Source organism: Haemorhous mexicanus, chromosome 14, assembly GCF_027477595.1.
Source record: "Haemorhous mexicanus isolate bHaeMex1 chromosome 14, bHaeMex1.pri, whole genome shotgun sequence".
NCBI classification, from domain to species: domain Eukaryota; kingdom Metazoa; phylum Chordata; class Aves; order Passeriformes; family Fringillidae; genus Haemorhous; species Haemorhous mexicanus.
Genome location: NC_082354.1, coordinates 5706774 through 5727103, shown reverse-complemented (window position 1 = coordinate 5727103; position 20330 = coordinate 5706774). Strand labels below are relative to the sequence as shown.

The following is a 20330-nucleotide window of genomic DNA, read 5'->3' as shown; positions in this document are numbered from 1 at the left end:
CACACAGCACGGTCCCAACGTCAACCTGCACCTCCTCCCACTTCCAGCCCCCATCTGTTCTCTCCTCCTGCCTCTCCCCTTCTCTAGGACACATTTTAGCTTGCTCAGGCAATGCCAGTAACTGAGAATCCCTAATCCTCACCAGAGGGAGGGAGGAAATCTCAGAGGTCTAGGTATCTCACATCTTTTTTGCTTTGCTTTTCTTTTCCCTCTGAGATGTCTCTCATTTCTTTTCCCTTATCTATCCCTGTTCCCTGCTCATTAGTTCCCGGTCCCTGCACTTGATGTCATTGCTGTCCTCCATTGTTCCCATCACTATCCCTCCCGTTGGCCCTGTGCCCTCCTTGTCCCCCTTTGCTCGCTAGTGGGGAACTCAGTTCCTCCCCTGCCAGACTGGGGTGACAGGAGGACTCCTGGCTTTGCGGGAGGAACAGCAGTGTGATCCAGGGAAGCATCCCTGATGTGCAGCACTAGAGGAGCAGACTGCTCAAACCCCTCCTCTCCCCTGCACAGTGACACCCACAGCCTCTCAGGAGAGGGGTGCTCAACTGCCTGCCCATGCCCAAGCCCCTTCTCCAGCCCTGCTCCATGAGCTGAGGGTCCAGAAGCAGCACCTTTCCCTCCCACAGGGAATGTCCAGCCCTGAGTCTCAGCTCACTCTAAAGACTCCGGTGCCAGGTGCAGTGACCAGAGTGAGACCCCCCTCCATGAGGGTCTCAAGGGTGTCACCAGCATTGTCATGTGCATTTTGGGTGCATTCCTGGGCCATGGGCTGGGGCAGGGGCTCAGGGCAGTGCAATTCCCTGGCATGTGGTGAGGAAGTGCCCTCTGCCCCCAGGGCTGCCCCAGGTTTGCTGGCCCTGCTTGGCCAGGAATGCAAAGTCCTTCTATCCCCTTCCTGTGATCCCTTTCTCCCTCCTGGGGTGGTCATTGTAATGAGACCTTGACCACTTGCAAGTGCCCAGATCATGCCAAGGCTTGTGTGGCCTCCACCCCTGGCAGAAGTGTTTCATGGCCAGGCAGGTGGAGGAGTGGGACAGATCTTCCCTGCCCACCCTCAGCAGTGAGTGTTTCACTGATTTTCAGTGGTAGTTTTCGATGCACAAGCGTTGCTTGTTGAGTTCCTCCCATGCCCTGGGCAGTTAACTGCAGTAGGTAGGCACAGGACAGCACATCTTGGCCAAAGCACCAGCCTTTGCTGAGCCTTCAGATGATGCTGGACTTGGGGCTCCTGTCTCCTGGGGCAGGGGTGGCAGGGGGAGCAAAGAGCCTTGGAGAAACCGTGGGGATTCAGACCAGGTTTCTGAGTGATGAGCAGGTATGGCTGAAAGGAAGGAGGGAGAGCACCAGGGGGGCAGGCAGGAAGCCAAACACAGGTTGGTTTGTGGGAAATGGCTGAAGCCCCAGATGTTCCCTGGGGAGGTGCGAGGGAGGGTGAGAGGAACAGGGTGCCGGGGACATGGAGGCAGTGGAGGTGGTGAGGTTGGCAGGGTGATGTTGCTATGGCTACTCCCGTGCTATTCATAGAAGAAATTAGCTAAATCTTTGCACTGAAACGTGGAGGAGGAGAGAGGAGGAAGGCGTTCTCCGTGTTTGGAGGGAAGGAGAGAAGCCAAAACAGGAAGGGGGTGAAGTTTTCCTTCTTTTCTCTGTGCTTGCACTGTGTAGGGGCATTTCAGGGAAGCACCACTGCCTGAGCTGCCCAGCACTGGCAGGATGTGGAAGGATGCAGGCAAAGAGGAGCTGTCCCATGGGAAAGTCCCCCCTGCAGAGCTTCCACACAGAGCCCCACGTGGCAGGATGAGTTCTGTATCGTGCCAGGAGCACAGGAGACATCCTTTTAATTAAAGACAGCCAATCTGTGAAAGGTATTTTTGGCAACCTAAATGTAGATGCAACTGTAGTGAAACTTGTCCTTTGCGTCTGGCTCCATGGCTCAACACAGTGCTTGTCTGTTCCTGGCCCCATCCATCTGCTCAGCCCCTGCTCTCTGGTCACTGGTGGTCCCCCTGTCCTCCCTCCACCTCCAGCATCTCTTCCAGCCTGTCCCCCTGCCAGCCGGAGTCCCAGAGAGTCTTCCCTCTCCCTCACTCCTCGTCACACTCCACTCCCTCGTGAGAGTTTGATTCCCCTTCCACAGACCTGTTTGTCACCTCCTCACTCACGATGTGTAAATCTGCGTGTCTGTTCCTAATATATCCCCCTCCATCTGATCTCACCTCTCAGCTTGTTTCTTGGGCATCTCCATCTGGTGATCCTGCCGTCATCACCCAGCTGAGTTGCTATAACCAGGTACTGAGCTGCTCTCCTTCCCCCAAGCCCAGCCTCACACCCAGCCTCGCACCCACCCTCGGCCCCTTGCCCCCTGGGAAGAAGCTGATTTTCCCTTGCTTTTGATGTTCCTTTCCTGCCCCTCAGATGAAATCAAGGCCTAGATAATGTTTCTTTTTAAAGTCATACCCCTTCCCTGTGCCTCTCCTGGGAAAACCTTGACACACAGATTCTGAGTGAGCTGGTTCTCCTCACCCGCCCCAGAGCATCCCGTGTCCTGCTGTCACCCATCCCCTGGACTGAGGAGGGTCAGATGTTCTCAGTGCTCCTTCACAAAAGATGTTGAATTCATTTAGGAGTTGACAGCTGAGGACATTTGTCTCCTTAGTTTATTGATTCACCTGTAAGGCTTTCCCCCTTTCTTTGGGCACGTGAGTCCCTTGGACGGGGGCTGTACGCTTGTGCTTGTTGGCTTTTCTGACTCATCCCTTTAATACAGTAAGGGATAATGCTGGAATTAGAGAAGTGAGTTGAAGGACTGAGCTTAGCTCCTCTCCAGCTGGATTACCGACTGCTGCCTGCCAGCCAGCCCAGATGTGCAGACTGCAGCCCCAGAGCTGTGCCTGGCTGCTGGTTTTGGGGTCCTGAGCTGCTGGAGGGAGCCTGGGGCAGCACAGGGAGAGGTGCTGGAGCTGGTGTCTGAACTGGCTGTGCTAGAGATGTAGCTGCTTCTCTAGAGGCAGTGTCTGAAGCCACATAGGTGGGAGAGACCCCATCGATGCAACATGAGTTGCAAGAAGAGCAAAGTACCTGCCAGAAACGGGAGGATGTGGCCCTGCCACCCTGCTGGAGGAGGAGGAGGAGGTGGAAAGTGCATTGATGAGGCATGCAGGGCCAAGCATGGGCATGTTTCAGCAGGGGTGTGTGCTGTGTGGAGGAAGTTGCTCCTGGTGAATAACCTGGAGGCAGCAGGAAGCCCATCAGCCCCCACTGTGACAGCAGTGCTGTCACTCCTGTTGGAGGGATGACCCGTGCCCCCATGGTTGTGCTTTCATCCAGCTCTACCAGCACCACTGGAACCTGCCTGAGCCCAGTCCTGGCCAGTGCCAGGCATTCAGCAGGGATCTGCTGGCCATCCTCAAGGTGTGGGTTCCACGGGGGGTTGCATGAGAGGGAAACCCAGGGGACAGCTGTACCAGAGGCCCAGCCCGGGTACCCTGGTGCAGGGGAGGGTGGGAGGAGGCAGTGAAGCTGAAGCTGTCACTGTTCCTGGAGAGTTGCCTTGTTCGGGTAAGCCCCTCGGCACGTCGTGTGCTATTATGGGAGGAGAGAAGCTTCCGTTCCTTCCAGAGCTGTGAATGCTCATTTAGAGAGGGGAAGTCATTAAGACTAATCAGGAGTAATCAGGGCCGTGGTGATGTGCCGGGCCCCGCTGTGCACAGCCCGGTGCAGGATGCTCTGCAAGGGGACCGTGGGCTCTGGGTGCCAGGGGAGGGCAGGTCCTGCACTGCTCATGTGGGGGATGAGGGGGCTCTGCCACCCCAAATCCCATGTGGAGGCAGGAGGGACAGTGAGCCCGGGGCTCAGCCTGGCAGCTGTGATTCAGGGATGGGTGTAAGCCCTGCTGTGAGGTTGTGCCAGCACTGTGGGTGCAATGGGCTGTGTTAATGCTCACAGCTGGTTTTAACACATGCAAAGATGGGATGATGTAGGGAGTCCTCAAGGGCCCTCGTTGCAAATCCAGCAATATGCTGTGAGCATGCATCAGGGACTTAGAGATGAAAACTTTTAATACAGTGTTTAACAAGTTCAGAATACCTGAATTTGGAATGAACTTTGCAGCTTAACTTGCAGAGCTCGCTTGATGGGGCTTGTGGAAGAGCTGCTCCGAAGGTGTAATTATTTTTGGGAATATGTAGTGCTTCAGAGCACCCTGGACCAGGCCCTAGATACCTTTTTGTCACCTTTGTGTTAACTAGAATTTTTCTTGAATCTCTGTTGATGGACCTTGGTTTGCTTTTTTTTCCACAGAAACAGGTTTCTTAACACTTGTTAACTGGGTGTGCACTAGCACTTACTGAAAAGAAGAAATTAGGATATTTGAATCCCAGGAACTAAAGAAATCTTTTATTTTAACTCTGTTCCTTATTCTCTTTTTTTGCCCCTATACATATGTATTTATCTGAGAGGAAGATAAAAGCATGTGACTCTTTCAGATAATTACAACTCTTCCTGTGTAAAAAGGAATCAAGTAAATTTTATTTGGTACCACCAGGTCAAAGAGAAGCTACTGAAGTCCAGAAGCTCTGCAAATTGGGTCACTTATTTTAGTGGGCTGAGCCTGGAACAGGATGTCTAACTTTCAAGTGTGAACACCCTGGCCTTAATGGTTTCTAAATGGAAACTTATATTCGACAGAGCTTCTCTTTGGGAAGCTTTCTTCCTGTGCTACCGAGTAAAGGCTTTTTCCAGTCCCTATTTAAGCTACTCTTTAAAAAAAAAAAAAAGGCACCAAAACAAAGATTAAACCTTCAGTAGCTGCTTGTGTTCACATTACACTTGGGGCACTTCAGTGGCTTTGCCAAAGCTCCTTGTGACCAGGGACCTTTCAAGTCCCGTGTTCTGTTTCCGGCTGGCCGCGCTGCTTTGAGCCGGTGCCCAGGTGCAGCCGTGGGGCAGGGGCTGTGCTGCCACGGCCTCAGAGCCTGCTCATGCCACCTCAACAGCCCAGCTCAGACATCTCCCAGAGCAGCCTGGAGAGAAGGGCTGCTCTTGCTTGCAGGCCACCAGGCTGGCTGGGAGCCGAGCCCAGGCAGCAGCTGGCACCTGGCTGGATGGGACTGGCACAGCGGGTGCGGGCACCTGCAAGCTCCAGAGTCAGCCCCAGCATCCTTTCCTACACCACTGATGCCACATTTTGAGCTGCGCAGGAGGGCGGGGGCCAGGCTCAGACTGTCACTCCTCTTCATGCAGGCACGCTTGTTGGGTCATGTCCTCCCCCTGCCCAAACCATGTCAGCCAACAGGTTGCTCTTGCAGGAGAAAAAGTGTAGAGGGAGTTCCTTCATTCAACCCAGTTAATAGGAAGGGTAATTCATCTCTGTCCAAAGAACTTCTTCAGCCTCCAAAAGTTTCCATCATGTTTTCTTTTGCTGCTTTTCCCTGTCCCAGACTGTGGGAACCCTGCAGGATCAACTCTCCCTCAGAGATCTCCAGCTCTGTTGATTCTTTCAAGCAACCTCAGCTCTGGCCACCCTTTAAAGCCCAGGAAAGCAAAGAGAGATGAGCATGGGGATCTGTGAGGATGGGACCAGCCTTGGCAGCAGTGTGGCACCTCTCCTCTTGAGAATGGAAGGGTTAGGTCAAAGCATGGATTTGGTCTTGAGATGTCAGAAAAGCCCTACATCTCATGGGCAAGCTGGGAGCAGACTTCAGTCTGGGAAGGGATATGCCATGCATTGCTTTCTAGCTGTGAGGTGGCTTCTCTGGGCACAGCCAGGTGAAAACCAAGGGGGTCTCCGGGGGGTCAGGAGCAACCTGGAGGGAAGATGCCAGCACCTCTCTGCTCTACACACCTGCTCTCCAGCAAGAGCAGAGCTGAGACTCATCGCCTCCTTGCCTCAGGGAACCTCAGGAGTGGATTTCTGTCTGGTCTTGACCACAAGTTCAGGTTGCTGTGGAGGAGCTGTGTCCTCTCAGGTGCAGTGGGAGCTACATGTTGGGCTCTGGCTTGGGGCAGGAAGGAGCCCAGCGTTGGGAAAAGCAGCATCTGGGCACAGGGCAGCAAGCCTGGCACAAAGCAGATGAGCGTGTCAGTGCTCATCAGGGTGAGGGCTGAGCAGGGGCTCTCCGTGTGTGCTGTGCAGGCAGGACCTGAGCTTCTTCCTGTGAAATTGATTCAGCAGCTTGGTGCAAACCCACTCCCCACAACAGCAGGATCCTGTTGGTGTCTGGGCATCCTGCAGCTGACCCCACTGCCTGCAGCACCCTCAGCATCCCCAAGCCTGTACCTGCTTGTTCACAGCCAGAATTTGACACGGCCGGGTCCTGCCACAGAGCAGCTGCTTTCAGAGCTGCAAATGCACAGCTTTCTCCATGCTTTAACACCCTTAAAAAAAAAAATCAAAGCAGATGGAGCTGGACTTCAAGCAGCTCAGTGTCAGCCCTGATTAGATAATTCTGTTGGGCATTTCCCCACTTGTGACCTCTGCTCCTGAGAGCTTTTAAAGAGATGTAAAGATGGAATTTCACTTATCTTCAGAGCCATTTCCTTCTGAGTGCTGCTATTATACCTCAGATGATACAAAACAAAGGATATTAAAAGACAGATTGAATTTTCACTCTGATCCAGTCTGGGGAAATAAAGGAGTTAAATTAGTGCTTTGCTTCTCATGCATTAGCCCAGTGTCTCATGCAGTCACTGTGTCCTGCACATTCCTTCTTGCATCACAGCATCACACACGGGACACTACACCCTCCTGCAGAGAGCAGCTCTGTGTGTTTGGCCTGCTGTTTGCCATCTCTGGAGGCTGCTGTTATACCTGTTGCTGGTTAAGATGGAAATGTGTTTATATGTGATTACCATCCAGTTGCCCTTGTCCTGGGACATCTGTAGCATGTGTATTTTGCCTCCAGCAGGTACATATCTCCTGACCTCTGTGGGCTGGCCCTCTGCCAGTTCTGTGGAGGATGTGAAGCTGGAAAAGCTTCGGGATCTCACTTCTGGAGACATCATCTTGAACTTTCAGTTCAAAGTCTCCTGCCCAGCTCCTGTGTTCCAGCCCTGAGAGCAGTCCTTGGGGAAATGCCACAGGGCAGGACCCAATCCTCAGCAGCAGGCTAGTGAACCTCCATTTGCATGTAATTGCAGCTTTTCTTTTGCTTGGAAGTTTTGGAAAATCATCATGTTTTGCAATTCCTACCTTTGTGTCAGCAGATGACAGCAGTAAAACTGAGGTGAGGGGTGATACCTGTAGATGTGGTGCTCCCAGGTGACTGTGTTAGTGTCACTGGGCTTCCATGGCCCAAGTGGAGCCCAAATAGCAGCAGTCCCTCTCAGATCAAAGGGAATATCTAAGGGTGGTTCTGAAAGGCCACATCCTATGCCCGAGATTTTTTCTGAGCATGCTGGCCTGCCTGGCTGCTCCCTGCATGTGCTGCAGTGGTATTGCTCCAGCCTGTAGGGGAGGAGATATCCCTTCTGCCCTGCACACAGACCCACTGCCTCCTCCTGGCTTCAACCACAGAGGCAGCTGCCCCAAACAGGCAAGATGCTCTCCCAAGGTCTGCACAGGGAGCCATTCCCTCTCTGGGGTTGCCTGGGGCAGATTGCTGCTCCCTGTGTCAGCTCCTGGGCTGTGGCTGCCACTAGGACTGCTGTGCAGAGCTCAATGAATGCAAGGCTCTGCTTCTCTCAGCCCCTGTGAGACCAGAGAGCTCTTGAATCCTGACCTTCAAACTTCATCCCCCTTCACCGTGGTTCCCTTTGACTCCTGTTGCTGCCCAGATTTTCTCAACAGCTGTCCTCTGCCTCGCTGGCTTGGTGCCCAGATCAATCTCTCTGCATCTGTGCAGTGCCCTCCTCACTGCCCAAGGTCCTCCTTGAGTCCCTGCAGCCTCCATCCCCTGAGACCAAGGGCCTCTGCTTGATGGAGAGAGCTCAGGGCACCTCCAGCTCTGCTGAACTTTGGTGATCCTGCTGCCATGGAGTGAGCACTGTGGGACTTGGACCTCTTCTCTTTCTATTTGTAACCCACCCCCTCCCCCCCCCCCAAGCACAAACAGGGCTTGGTAAATAATATTGTGATGAAGGGGTTTAGATGAAAGAGATCTGACAGCCCCCATTGAATGTGATCTGAATGCACAGCCCTGTTCCCTCTCCTCCCTGCATGCAGCAAACCCCTGCTCCTTAGGGCATAAATTACTTACCCTTCCCTATAGAATTGAGGGCATGGTTAATTTACCAGCACGTTCCTGCTGCCCAGCAAAAAATTATGACTGTCTCTCTCCTCCCCTGGCTAGCAGAGCTGCTCAGTACCTCTGCCTGGCTGCTGGAGGGAGGCAAAAGCTTTTTCTTTTCAGGTGCTCTGCTTGTTTCTGCATCTTAGGTCTTATCTGTCTCTTCAGTAGGACAGGCAAAGTGCAAATATTGAAATATTTGCAAGTGGAAGTCAGAACTAATGCCCAAACACCTTTCTCGTAGTAGCTGGAATAGCTGGCTGCAGGAAGCAAGTGGGGATTTCCTGGTCTGAGTTCCTCCTGACCATGTGTGACTTTGTTTTAGAGCAGCAACTCACATTCGGTATCTCCTGGGTCCCATCTGGAGTCTGAGTGGGAAATTGTGCTCCTAGCAGTATTCTGAGATGTAAAAAATCACTAGTGTGGAATGGCTGCAAAGGATGCTCGGTGCACAGGGAGCAGGCTAAACAAAATATGTCCTTAGGGCTCACCACTGTGTGAGAGGCAATGTGATGTGTGATTTTTGGGCTATTATTAATTCAACAAAGAGTGCAGTGGGGCTCAGTGGAGGACTCAGGCTGGACCTGCAAAAGCCTCTATAACATTATTATATAGAGCACTTCTCCCTGGGAGGGATCCAAAGCATCATTTGTGGAGTTGAATTCTTTTTATAAATCATGGGGCACATGATGGGCTACATTCACTTAGGCTGCCTCTCCTGCATCCTTCCTGGAAACTCATCTAATAAGAGCTGGCATCTGGATGTTCAAACCTTGATGTGTTACTGGTTGTTAATTGCTGGCAGTAGAAGTGCTTCTTTTCTGCCTTGAAATGTGGAATCCCTTCCTAGAATTGCACTGGGGACTAATAAAAGCCACTGCCAGGTTTAATATATTCTATCTCTCAAATTATCTGGATTAAATACAAGGACTATGTACTGCCAGAGAGGGGATATTCCCAGTTTAACATTGCTTCTGGGACTGGGAGATCCCAAGACACTGGACCTGAAAATTGTGATTCTCTTTTGTGTGGGGGAGGGGTTTGGCAGGAGTGCTTGGAAGTGATCATATTTGCCTGAGTTGGAGAATTAATTGTCATAAAAACTATGGTTTTGTAACCAATAGTTACAGCTGCAGGAAAGATCAGAAAGCATCCGAATAAATCAAATTAACTACCTCCTGCTCCATCCATATGAGAGCAGAACCTTCCAGGGCAGGATTTAAACCACAGTCTGGTTGGTCCTTAACTCTCTCATCCATTAATTGAGGAGAGTGAATAGTCTAGAAATAAGGTCAACTAAAACAGGACATAGTGGGGACTGCTGTGCTGGGCTATGGGGGGAGGCTGGTGTGGCATTCACAGGCTGCTCTCAGTCGGGGATGGGCAAACCCAGACGAGGGCGATGAGGAGGGAGCTGGCTCCTCTGAAGATATCGCAGACTCAGAGGCTGTTGGGCCGGGCAGTCCAACACCCCTGTTAATGGGCAGACAGTGGTCGCTGGTAGTTGTTTCACCAGCCCAGACCTTGCCTGGCTGGTGTTCGTGATGCCCCGAGGCGGGCTCACTCCCCCTCCCCCGGTGGTTCCTGTCTCCCCGCTGTCTCACTCCGGCTGCTGTTCTCCTCACGAGCCCGGCGATGATGAAGCGAGTTCCATCCCACCGCTGACCTTCCAGGCTTCGCACGGCTCCGCTGTGTGCCGGAGAGGAACGTCAGCCTTGGGATTCTGCCTCTCGCTTTCGGCCGCGCCTCCCTCACGCCCAGCGAGGCCCCGCGGAGCCCCGCGCCTTCAGCGGCGGCGGCGCTGGACAGCTCCGGGGGCGGGACCCGCCGGGCCCCTCACCGCCGCGCCCCGACCCACCGGCCCTCCTCCTCCTCCTCCTCCTCCTCCTCCTCCTCCTCCTCCTCCTCCTCCTCCTCCTCCTCCTCCTCCTCCTCCTCCTCCTCCTCCTCCTCCTCCTCCTCCTCCTCCTCCTCCTCCTCCTCCTCCTCCTCCGGCCTCCCGTTCCGTGCCTCCGGCCGGCCGCCCTTGGTCCTCTCCGGCCGCCCTCGTCCCTGATCGCCGGCCGTCCCACCCCGGTTCCTCCGACCGTCCTGTCCCGTCCCTCCCCGTCCCGTCCCGTCTCTCCTCCGGCCGCCCCATCGTTCTGGCCGTCCTGTCCTGTCCCTCCTTCGCCCGTCCCTCCCCGTCCTGTCCCGTCCTTCCCCGTTGCGTCCTTCCCCGTTCCGTCCCTCCCCGTCCCGTCCCGTCCCTCCCCGTCCCATCCCGTCTCTCCTCCAGCCGCCCCATCGTTCTGGCCGTCCTGTCCTGTCCCTCCTTCGGCCGTCCCTAACCTCCAGCCGTCCCGTCCCATCCCGTCCCGACCCTCCCCTGGCCTCACCCGCCCCACGGCGCTGCACCTTCTCGCATCCCTTTCTCCGCCTTCCCTCCCTCCCTCCCTCCCTTCGTCCCTCCGTCCCTCCGTCCCTCGGTGCCTTCCCGGCTGTCCTGCTGTGTCTGCCCTGCCATGTGCAGCGAGCCGAGGCAGAGGCAGCCCAGGAGGAGGGACCCAGAGAGAGGTTCACGGGGAGCCCTTCAGGACAGGAGGATGCCTGTGCTGCTGTGCAGGATGGGCCGAGGCTGCCGAGTGCAGGAGTAATGAGGATAAGGGACCAAATGCTGTCACCCCTCCCAGGGGCCCTGTGCTTAGGAGGAACAGCAGCTATTGGAAGGTGCTTGAAGGCCTGGTGTGCTGGCAGTAAATTCCTCCCTCAGAAAGGCTTCTTTTCCAACTCCTCATATCTCCTAATCCCTCACTAGTGTGAATTTCATGTAAATTTTGGGAGTCTGACACGAGCCTGAGAGAATTTCCAGTCTTCCCTATCTCCCTCCCAGCAGCCAAGACCATGGGGTGTTGGGGACACCCCAGCCCTGAGGAGGGACTGATGCCCAGAGCCGTGCTGTGGCCCTGCTCCTGTCCCAGGGCTGTTGGACACCTGGAGGAGGGACAAACAGAGCCCTTCCCAAATCTCTCTCTGCTGCCTGGCCTGGAGGGTCTGTGATGGCGTGGCCAGGGGAGAGGCAGTGCACCACAAGGGCTGGGTCCATTGCTCAGCTTGGTGACATCCCACTTTTGTCTCCTCACAGGCCAACCCCGCTCCCATTATCGTGAATACAGACTCGCTGGAACAAGGGCTCTCTGTAAGTCTCCCGGTTTCGTTTTGCTTCCTTTGATCAAGTGCTGCATTTTCCCTGCTCAGCAATGCAGGAAAGACTTTCCCAGCTCAAGGAGGCCCTGGTAAGGCAGCAGAAGATCCTGATACCCACGCCATGTCCCCACAGCTCACCCCATTCCCAAACCTTTCTGGGCTGGGTGACAGTGCGCAGAACCGAGGCCAGCAGCAGGCGATGCTGGGGTCTCCTGCACAGGGAGGTACAAGGCAAAAGGCCTCAGCAGAGGAGCTGGGGATCCAGGCTGGTTGTGCTCAGGGTTAATCATTCAGCCATTTCCTCTGCCTCCCATGCAGGGGGGTTGAGAGGCTCTGCTGGGGCATCCTTTACCTTCCTGCACTGCCTCAGCCTCCTTAGGCAGCCCTGGCCCCTCAGGAGGGGTGCAGGGCTCTCTGGGTGCTTGCTGGCATCTCCCTCACCAGTCCTCAGGGCAGCAGGGCCCACCAGGTGCTGCTCCTCTCCCACGGAAGGCTGCCAGCAGCTGAGCAGTGCTCGGTGAGTGTGTGTGCAGCCATGGAGCATTTGGCACTCCTGGTGTAGTATAAGAAAATCTTCCTCAGTTTGTTGCAGACAGGGTTTACATCCCCAGAACACTTGTAACTCATTCCTGCTGGGCAGATGAAGGGAGCAGGGTAGCCAGCCTGGGTTTCTGCCCAGCAGCACTGGCTCTGTGCTTGTGGGGTGCTTCCCTTCTTTGCCCAAAGGAGCCCAGCTAACAGCTTGCCAGGGCTGGGTGCTTCACATTGGGTTTGCTTCTGATCTATCAAACTGCAGCTGCCTTCAGCAGCAGTGGAGCAGTACCAGGACTCAGAGCTGGGGTGGGTCCATCTTTGGAGTCAGGGTAGTTGGTAGTTGGGCCACAGGTGACTTCTGGGGGTTGAATTTCCCCTGTAAACTGCAGAACTCAGCCCACAGCCTGTGGTGGGGTCAGTGCACATCAGAGCTCCACCTTTGGCTGGGTTTCAGGGGGTGCTCTGCACCCCAGACAGATACCAGCATCATGCTGGGGGTGGCAGTCACTGATCCCATCCATCCAAATTCGGCAGAACATGCTGGGAGCAACTGTCCTGCAGGGGTCAAAAAGGACACCAGGTTGTAGCTGTGCTCTGCTGGCTGTGATGTGGTGTTTGTCATCTCTGGCTGCCCGGAGCAGGGGAGACAGCTCAGTTTGATTCTTCTCAGCATCCAGCCTGGAAACCCTCTTGCCTTCTACTTCATGTTATACCAGGAAACAGGCCTTGCTCCATCTTTTCCTTCTCTGGGGTTTTGGATTCCTCAGGCTTCAGAGAAAACAACTGCCCAAAACCTCAGCAGTTTCCCAGGTCAGCAAAGGAGCCAACCCAGGAGCTTGCTGCAAACACCAAAATGCCAAATCTGGAAACATGAGGTTTTTTTACAAACCCAAAATCTGGAGCCCATTGGTACAGTATGTATTTGGAAGGGTTAAAGTCACATCTTCCAGTCTTTAATTACTTAACTATTCATTGCTTTCCTTAATGATAAACAGATGGAAGTAGTCTAGTTCCTTCCTGTTCTAGTTCCATTGATTGCATTGGACTGGCTGTTGGGCTTGATTTGGCCCTGACTGTTTATCAAGAAGTCTGTTCTGCATTTCAATGTCCCCATCCACCCACTTCCATCCCCAGGAGCATGTAGCACCAGCAGCACTCTAAGGTGGGGGCTGCAGCACTGGGATGGCTGGGGCTCGGTGTATGGCTTGAGCAGAGCCCAGCATCCCCAGCATGTAAAAACCCAAATAACCTGTTATAAAATGCTTGCAGTATTAAAATCATCTCTTATTGATTTTAAGGGGAGTACTGGAGGGCATCACCCATGCTCACAGTTTCACATCTTGGTGTATTTTGCCCAGCATGTCCATAATGGGGAGAGGGAGAATTGGAAACAGAGTTTCCATGGCAGATGAGGTCTCCACATTTCAGAGCTGCCTCTCTGAACCTAAAACAACTTCTTGCTGCTGAACAGTTCCAAAATGAGGAGGGAAAGTCACTCCAAAGCCCTTGAGGAGTTGAAGGTTTCAGAGTCTGGGTCCTTGAAGCCTATTTGGTGCCTCATTGCCCAGCAGTGAGGTGCAATCACCTTCAGTTGCTTAAAAGCCAGGTGTGAGGAAGACAAGTGCTTTCCAGGCCTGATCTCAGCCGTGAGTCCCTCACACCTTGGTCCAAGTGCTGGCTGGGGCACATCCCAGTGCCAATTCCTGCAGGCAGCGTGGCTGTGCTGTCCTCCCAGCTGTTGCTGGGGCTGTCAGGCTGCAAACCCTTCACTCTGCCCAAGCTCAGTAGGTTGGTCCTCTGGCAAAAGGCTGACCACAAACAGGGCATTTATCCACTCTGGGCATGAGGCCAGCACCGTGGGCACTGCACACAAGGGGGCTGAGGCCAGGGGGTAGCTGGAGGCCAGTCAGTAGGTCTCAGTGCTGCAGCAGGACACATGGACATGGGGAGGTGAGGGGAGGCAGCTCTTGACCTATTTTCCCTGAGCCCCCTGCCATGTGCAGGCAAGGAGAGCTCTCCTGTGCCAGCACTGGTGATGCCCGTGCCAGCAGGGAGGTGCCCATTGCACCCGCTGCCCCGGCACGGGGCTGCTCCCCTTTCCTTGTGCTGGGGCAGCTGTGGAGCATTGCCAGGTGCCCTCCACACCCAGGGCTGGCTGGCACAATCAGGGGCTGGCTCTGCAGTCTTCAGACCCTCTCCATTATCTCAATAAACGGCTGCTCCACCAGCAGGTCCCAGTGCCCAGATCCTAAGCACAGGAAATGGGCAGGACCTTGCTCCTAAAGGGACTGTGAGCTGTGTTATCCTTCCTGCAGGGTATTTGCTCTTGCAGCTTGGTTGCCTATCTTGGTTGCATTTGAGGAACCTGATCTTTGCCTTATGAGTCAGGCCTTCTCTTTTTATTTAAAAAACAAGCAAACGAGCAAACTCACAAATAACAGCCAACCACCCCCCAGCCCAAAAAACCCACCTCAAATCCTTACTCTCCAGCAAGTTCCAAGGGGTGTTCCACGTGGGCTGTGGCAGTGTTGGCCAGCAGAGCCTGCAGACAGCTTGCAGCAGCTCTGGAAGGTGTGTGCTCTTCTGTTTATCAGATGAGTGTTCGCTCTGCAGCCTTCTGTTGATGAGCTAAATGCCGTCATCGGTAACTATTTCCCTCCTGCTCAACAGAGGAGAGGGCCAGCAAAGGCGCCTCTTCCTGAGCCCTCAGGTGGGCTTGTTGCACGGGGAGGGCGTGGAAAAAAAATACCCTTACTCTTTTTTCCATGAGAAACCAGGTGATGCTTAGGATCAAGATATGCTGGGAACAGCTAATTGGCCCCTGACACCGCTGCCAGCTCTGCAGGTGTTACACGAGGAGAGCAGGGTGTGGTGCATCTTCCCGCCCAGGCATCTTCCCTCTGGAGATGGCCCCAGACAGGATCTGGGGAGGAGCACAGGGCGCTGGCAAAGGACAGGGGGAACAGCCTGTGGCAGAGCCAGGTCCTGGCAGCTCTGGTGGATATCATGGGGAGGTTTTTGCCGTCAGTGAGTGACTGGTATTTGATTTTCCAGCGCTGGAACATTCGCTTTGTTGGCTTGTTCCCTTGGTTACGTGGTATATATTAAGTTCTTCGTTTGGCTTCCTTATACAATTAACTGGCATTCCAATTGCTTGAATTTTGAAAACATTATCAGAGATAAAACTTCATGGTCAGGCCTGGCTGACCCCAGCAGGCACCGCACCAAGCAAGCACCTACACCACTGGTTCTCTGGGAGCAGTGCAGAGCACTGCTCAGCATTGGCAGCCCGGGGATTTGGGGAGCGGGGCTATCCCAGCTCAACTGCCTGGCAGCACCGGGGTGTGTGGCACTGGGCTGTGTGCAGGGCTCTCGGTGCAGCCCGGGTGTGTGGCAGGCTCTGTGGGGGCTCTCGGTGCAGCCCGGCTGTGTGGCAGGCTCTGTGGGGGCTCTCGGTGCAGCCCGGCTGTGTGGCAGGCTCTGGGGGCTCTCGGTGCAGCCCGGGTGTGTGGCAGGCTCTGGGGGCTCTCGGTGCAGCCCGGGTGTGTGGCAGGCTCTGTGGGGGCTCTCGGTGCAGCCCGGGTGTGTGGCAGGCTCTGTGGGGCTCTCGGTGCAGCCCGGGTGTGTGGCAGGCTCTGTGGGGGCTCTCGGTGCAGCCCGGGTGCGTGGCAGGCTCTGGGGGCTCTCGGTGCAGCCCGGGTGTGTGGCAGGCTCTGTGGGGCTCTCGGTGCAGCCCGGGTGTGTGGCAGTCTGTGGGGGCTCTCGGTGCAGCCCGGGTGTGTGGCACTGGGCTGTGTGCAGGGCTCTCGGTGCAGCCCGGGTGTGTGGCAGGCTCTGTGGGGGCTCTCGGTGCAGCCCGGGTGTGTGGCAGTCTGTGGGGGCTCTCGGTGCAGCCCGCATGTGTGGCAGGCTCTGGGGGCTCTCGGTGCAGCCCGGGTGTGTGGCAGGCTCTGGGGGCTCTCGGTGCAGCCCGGGTGTGTGGCAGGCTCTGTGGGGGCTCTCGGTGCAGCCCGGTGCCGCTGGCAGCGGCCGCTCCGCGCTGGCTCTCAGCACGGCTCACAGATTGTCAGAGCTTTCTGCAGATCCCCATCCTGGAGGGATGTGTACGCTGTTCCCTGAGGCCGTGGGTGTGCATATGGCTGGCTGTGTGGCAACTGTGCTGAATGCCAAAGCAGAGAGGACAATGTGTGTAGTAGCAAAGGGTGCCAGGAATCTGAGTTGCTGGAAAGCCGGGGAGAGACGACGCTGCGCCCCACGCACCGGGATAGCAACTGCAGGGAGGGATGGGATGGGATGGGATGGGATGGGATGGGATGGGATGGGATGGGATGGGATGGGATGGGATGGGATGGGATGGGATGGGATGGGATGGGATGGGATGGGATGGGATGGGATGGGATGGGATGGGATGGGATGGCACTGAGGCTGTGCTGAGGGAGGCTCTGAGGGAGTCTCTGAGGGTGGCACGGGCCAGCGAGCTGGCTGCACTTAGGATTAGTCAGTATGGGAAGATGAGAGGAGGAAAAGGTGGCCCATGGCATAGGGGGAACCTGTGACAAGAGAAGCAATGCCCCTCTGCCCACAGGAGCACAGCACAGGGCAGCACTGTGGCAGAAGGTGGCACTGACCATGTGTCCCTGACCCTCTGAGGCTGGCTGGGATCCTGCTGTGGGTTAACTCCACCATTTCTGGTGCTTTTCTGCTGCAAGATCCTCCTGTAAGAGCTGGCCAAAGCCCTTCCCAATGCGCTGGGAGGATCTGAGCATCCTACTATTGGGGTGTGTGATGTCTCAACCCTGAACTGTCCCCTGCAATCTTCCTGTGGCTGAGAGGCACCAGGCACAGGGCACATCCAAGGAGGGATAACACACTCAGCTTGTGTTCCCTGGACCCTCATTCCCATCTCTTTGCCCAGCCTCATCCTTGAGATGCAGTACGGGGTGTGGTATTGCTTTGGCATCCCAGGGCAGGGGATGAGGTTGTGTGTGTGTCACAGGTGGCACAGCCCTATCCCAGGTCCTGTCCTGCAGCACTGCTCCTCTGCCTGGGCCCCTGATTGTTACCACCTAGAAAAACTCCTCTTTCCTCTTCCTACCTATCAAAAGAGCCTTACCCAGCCTTGCTGGGTTTTTTTATGTGGTGTCAGATGATGGCTTTAGCATAAATGATGGCTGCTGTCCCCTCCATGGAATGACCCAGCACTCTGGGGGTGTGGAGCATGGCAGGGCTGTGCCTCTGCAGGGGCAGATAGCAAGGAGCTAGGAAAGCAAGACACAGCCAGCATGCTGGTGCCTCTTGAAGAGAACTGTGTGCAAACAAAGGCATGTCAGCTCCAGTTTGGGATACAGAGCATATACAGCAAGTGGCTCCATATGATCTATGAGCCATCAGTTAACGGTGGATGTAAAATCCAGATGAGGAACCCTGCATGTTGACCAGAGGCACAGGCAGAGGCAGGACTGCACAGTGAGAGAGGTGTTTGCCTGCTGCGTGCAGGTTCCACTGCCTCTGCCTTGTCATACAGAACTACCCATGTCCCATCCCTTGCTCCCCAGAATGACTCAAATTATGAGGTTGAGCTCAATCTCCTCCAAAAGAAATGTGAGTGAACAGTGTGCCCTGGTAGCCAAAAAGGCCAGCCTTGGGCTGGAGTGCAGCAGAGACAGCATCAGCCAATGGTCAAGGGAGGATTGTCTGGCTCTGCTCCCACTGGGGCAGCCTCACCTCCAGTCCTAGGACCAGAATAAAATGATATAAAGCTGTTAGAGAGCATCCAAAGGAGGCTGCAAAGGCTGTGAAGGATCTAGAGGAGACCATGTGAGGAAAGAGTGAGGTGACTTGGCTCATTCAGCCTGGAGGAGAGGAGACTGAAGAGGCTGAAGACAGAGCTCACCAGTCTGCAGCCTCCCCGTGAGGGGCATCAGGGGAGCAGACACTGATCTCTTCTCTCAGGTGCTCGGTGATGGGACCTGAGGGAAGGGCATAAAGCTGTTTCAGGGCAGGTTTAGGTTGGACATTAGGACAACGTTTTTCACACAGAGGGTGGTGGGACACTGAACAGGCTCCCCAGGGATTGGTCACAGCCCCAAGGCTGCCAGGGCTCCAGGAGCATTTGGACAACACTCTCAGGCACATGGTGGGATTGTTCGGGGGAATGTGCCGGGCCAGCAGGTGGATTCCATGACCCTCTGAATTCCCTTCCAACTCAGTTTTCTTTAAAACTGTTGCTGTAAAGTGTTGGATGTTTCAGTAGCCAATTGCATTGCAAATCTTGCTAAATTTTAGACCTTGGCAGCTGTTTCTGGCCTGATCCTGATGATCTGGAGTGAAACTGCTACATTTTTCCTGTGCACTGTTGATTATGTGGAAAATGGATTTTTTTTTTTTTTGAGTCTACATTTGCCGTTTTACAGGCTACAATTGCATCCCTTTTTGTTTCTATTCATTATGTTTCCAAGAGCTCTGCTTTGATACTTGGGGTATGGGAGACTTTTAAGCGTGGGGATCAGTGTGGTGTACAGCACTGAAACAGGCTACACCATTTTTGTACATAAGGGCATCACAATATTTTCACCTCTTACTGTGCCCCACTCTCTCACACCGTGTTTCCTTTGCTCCCAACTAATTTCGTAGAATAAATTATCCTGAATTTCCTGTTAATACAGTCATGCTACGAAAAGATTTAAAAAATATAAGCTGCTAAAGGTGTTTATTATGTTATTATGTACAGACATTTTTTTCCCTTTAAATGGACCGACCCCCTCTCTTCCCTTCCTCAAGCAGTGAATTCCTGAGGTTAATTATATGCTGCGTAACAAAGGTGTTATTTCTTTTTGTGCCTTCGGTTGTGTTCCTTTTCATGGCTGGAGAAATGAGCTGGGAGAATAAAGGCTTTGCACAGAAGTGCATTAAAGTCAGTGGGCTTTGGCTCATGCCCAGAGAGAAAAGCAGCACATGGTTTAATTCCAGGGCAGGCTCAAGCAGTTGCATTTAAGGCTTTTTCAGCGGTGATGGTGCAGCTTTTAGGTTGGATTCTTCATGTTCAGCTACCAGAGAGGAAAAACAAATTCCCCCAGGAGCAGCAGAGAGTCGTAACACACTGTCTCCCTCTCTCCAGATGAATGGCAGTGATGGGATGTTCAAGTATGAAGAGATTGTCTTGGAAAGGGTAAGTACTCCTCACCCACCCACCAGCAGCCTCCTCCCCCTCGCCCACCCCCGGCACAGCTGGCCCCCCACGCATCCCTGCACAGCCCATGGGGAGAGCTTGGTCTCTGCTCGCCGCTCTCTCTGGAGGCTTTCACGGGTGTCACACCTGCTTTGCCAGCCTGGCTCCCACTAGGGTGGGCTTGCTGCTCCCCTCTCCCCCTGCACACCCCTCCAGAAGGGAGGGAGGATGGCTTCTCCCTTGCCTGCTTCTTTCACACCCTCACCCCCACAAACTCATCAGTGCAGAGCATGGAGGGGGCTCTTTGTCATTGTCTTTGTCAGAAAACAGAGGTGTGGGGAGCTCTGCTTGTGCAGACACAGGGGGGTGCACCCCACAAATGGGCACAGGGACCAAAGCCACCCTGCCACCAGGCTCCCTGTCACTCCAGGGCACAGAGCCTTGGGATGCTAAGCTACAAGAAAAGGTTATTTAGTGAAACAAACCACAACAGAGGAAGCTCCTGCTCAAGCCTTTTCTTTGTTGGCAACACAGAGGTGATGGCATGTGCCACACCAGCCGTGGCTAGAATCAGCTCCCCCCATTTGTGGGGTTTATCCATGGCCAAGCCAGCACCACACTGGGCACAAAGGGCTTTCTGTTGCCCAGGAAGAGCAGCGGAGGAGGGATGGAGAGGGAGCAGGAAAAGCTGGCCCAGGGTTTACTCCAAGAGACAGGCACAGCCCTGCTGGCTGGGAATGGCGGTGGTGGGAGGTTGCCTGCTCTCTCCACAGCACACCTTGCCTCCCCACAGCACACCTTGCCTCCCCCTCGCTGCCGTGCCGGGCGGCTCAGCCTCGCCGCGTGGCCGGCATTGCAGGGGAAGACGCAGCGCTCATTATTCTGTTCCTCTCTGCCTTTAGTCATCTCCCTCCTTCCCTTGGCTCTGCATCACAGAGGTGGGTGGACGGAAGGTTATCTGGGGCTGCCGCCTCACCCACCGCTTCCCCGGCGTGCCTGACGAAACCAGCCCAGAGGTTCCTTCCTTTTTGGGCTAAGTACTTCTTGCTCCGGGCCCAAGTCACGGGCAAAAGCCTTGCCTCAGGGATTCAGAGCATCCTCTGTCCTCATCCCGTAGTGGGAACAGGGAAACCGCTGGCAGGACCACACAGAGAGGCAACACTCATTGATGCCCTCATTTCAAAGCCCCAAACAGCAATTCATTCTCCAACAGC

The 20330-nt window shown here is 54.7% G+C and overlaps 1 protein-coding gene across 4 annotated transcripts in view; it reads left to right on the top strand.

Moving 5' to 3' along the window:
• Positions 1-20330, top strand: part of DLG3 (discs large MAGUK scaffold protein 3) — a 75244-nt gene that overhangs the window by 27668 nt on the left and 27246 nt on the right. For 3 of the 4 annotated variants that reach the window (XM_059859206.1, XM_059859205.1, XM_059859208.1), the window contains 2 exons: positions 11353-11406; positions 19066-19116. In XM_059859206.1, coding sequence (XP_059715189.1) covers positions 11353-11406; positions 19066-19116 — 105 coding nt within the window. The remainder of the gene's footprint in view (positions 1-11352; positions 11407-19065; positions 19117-20330) is intronic. The other variant, XM_059859207.1, reaches the window with a different exon arrangement.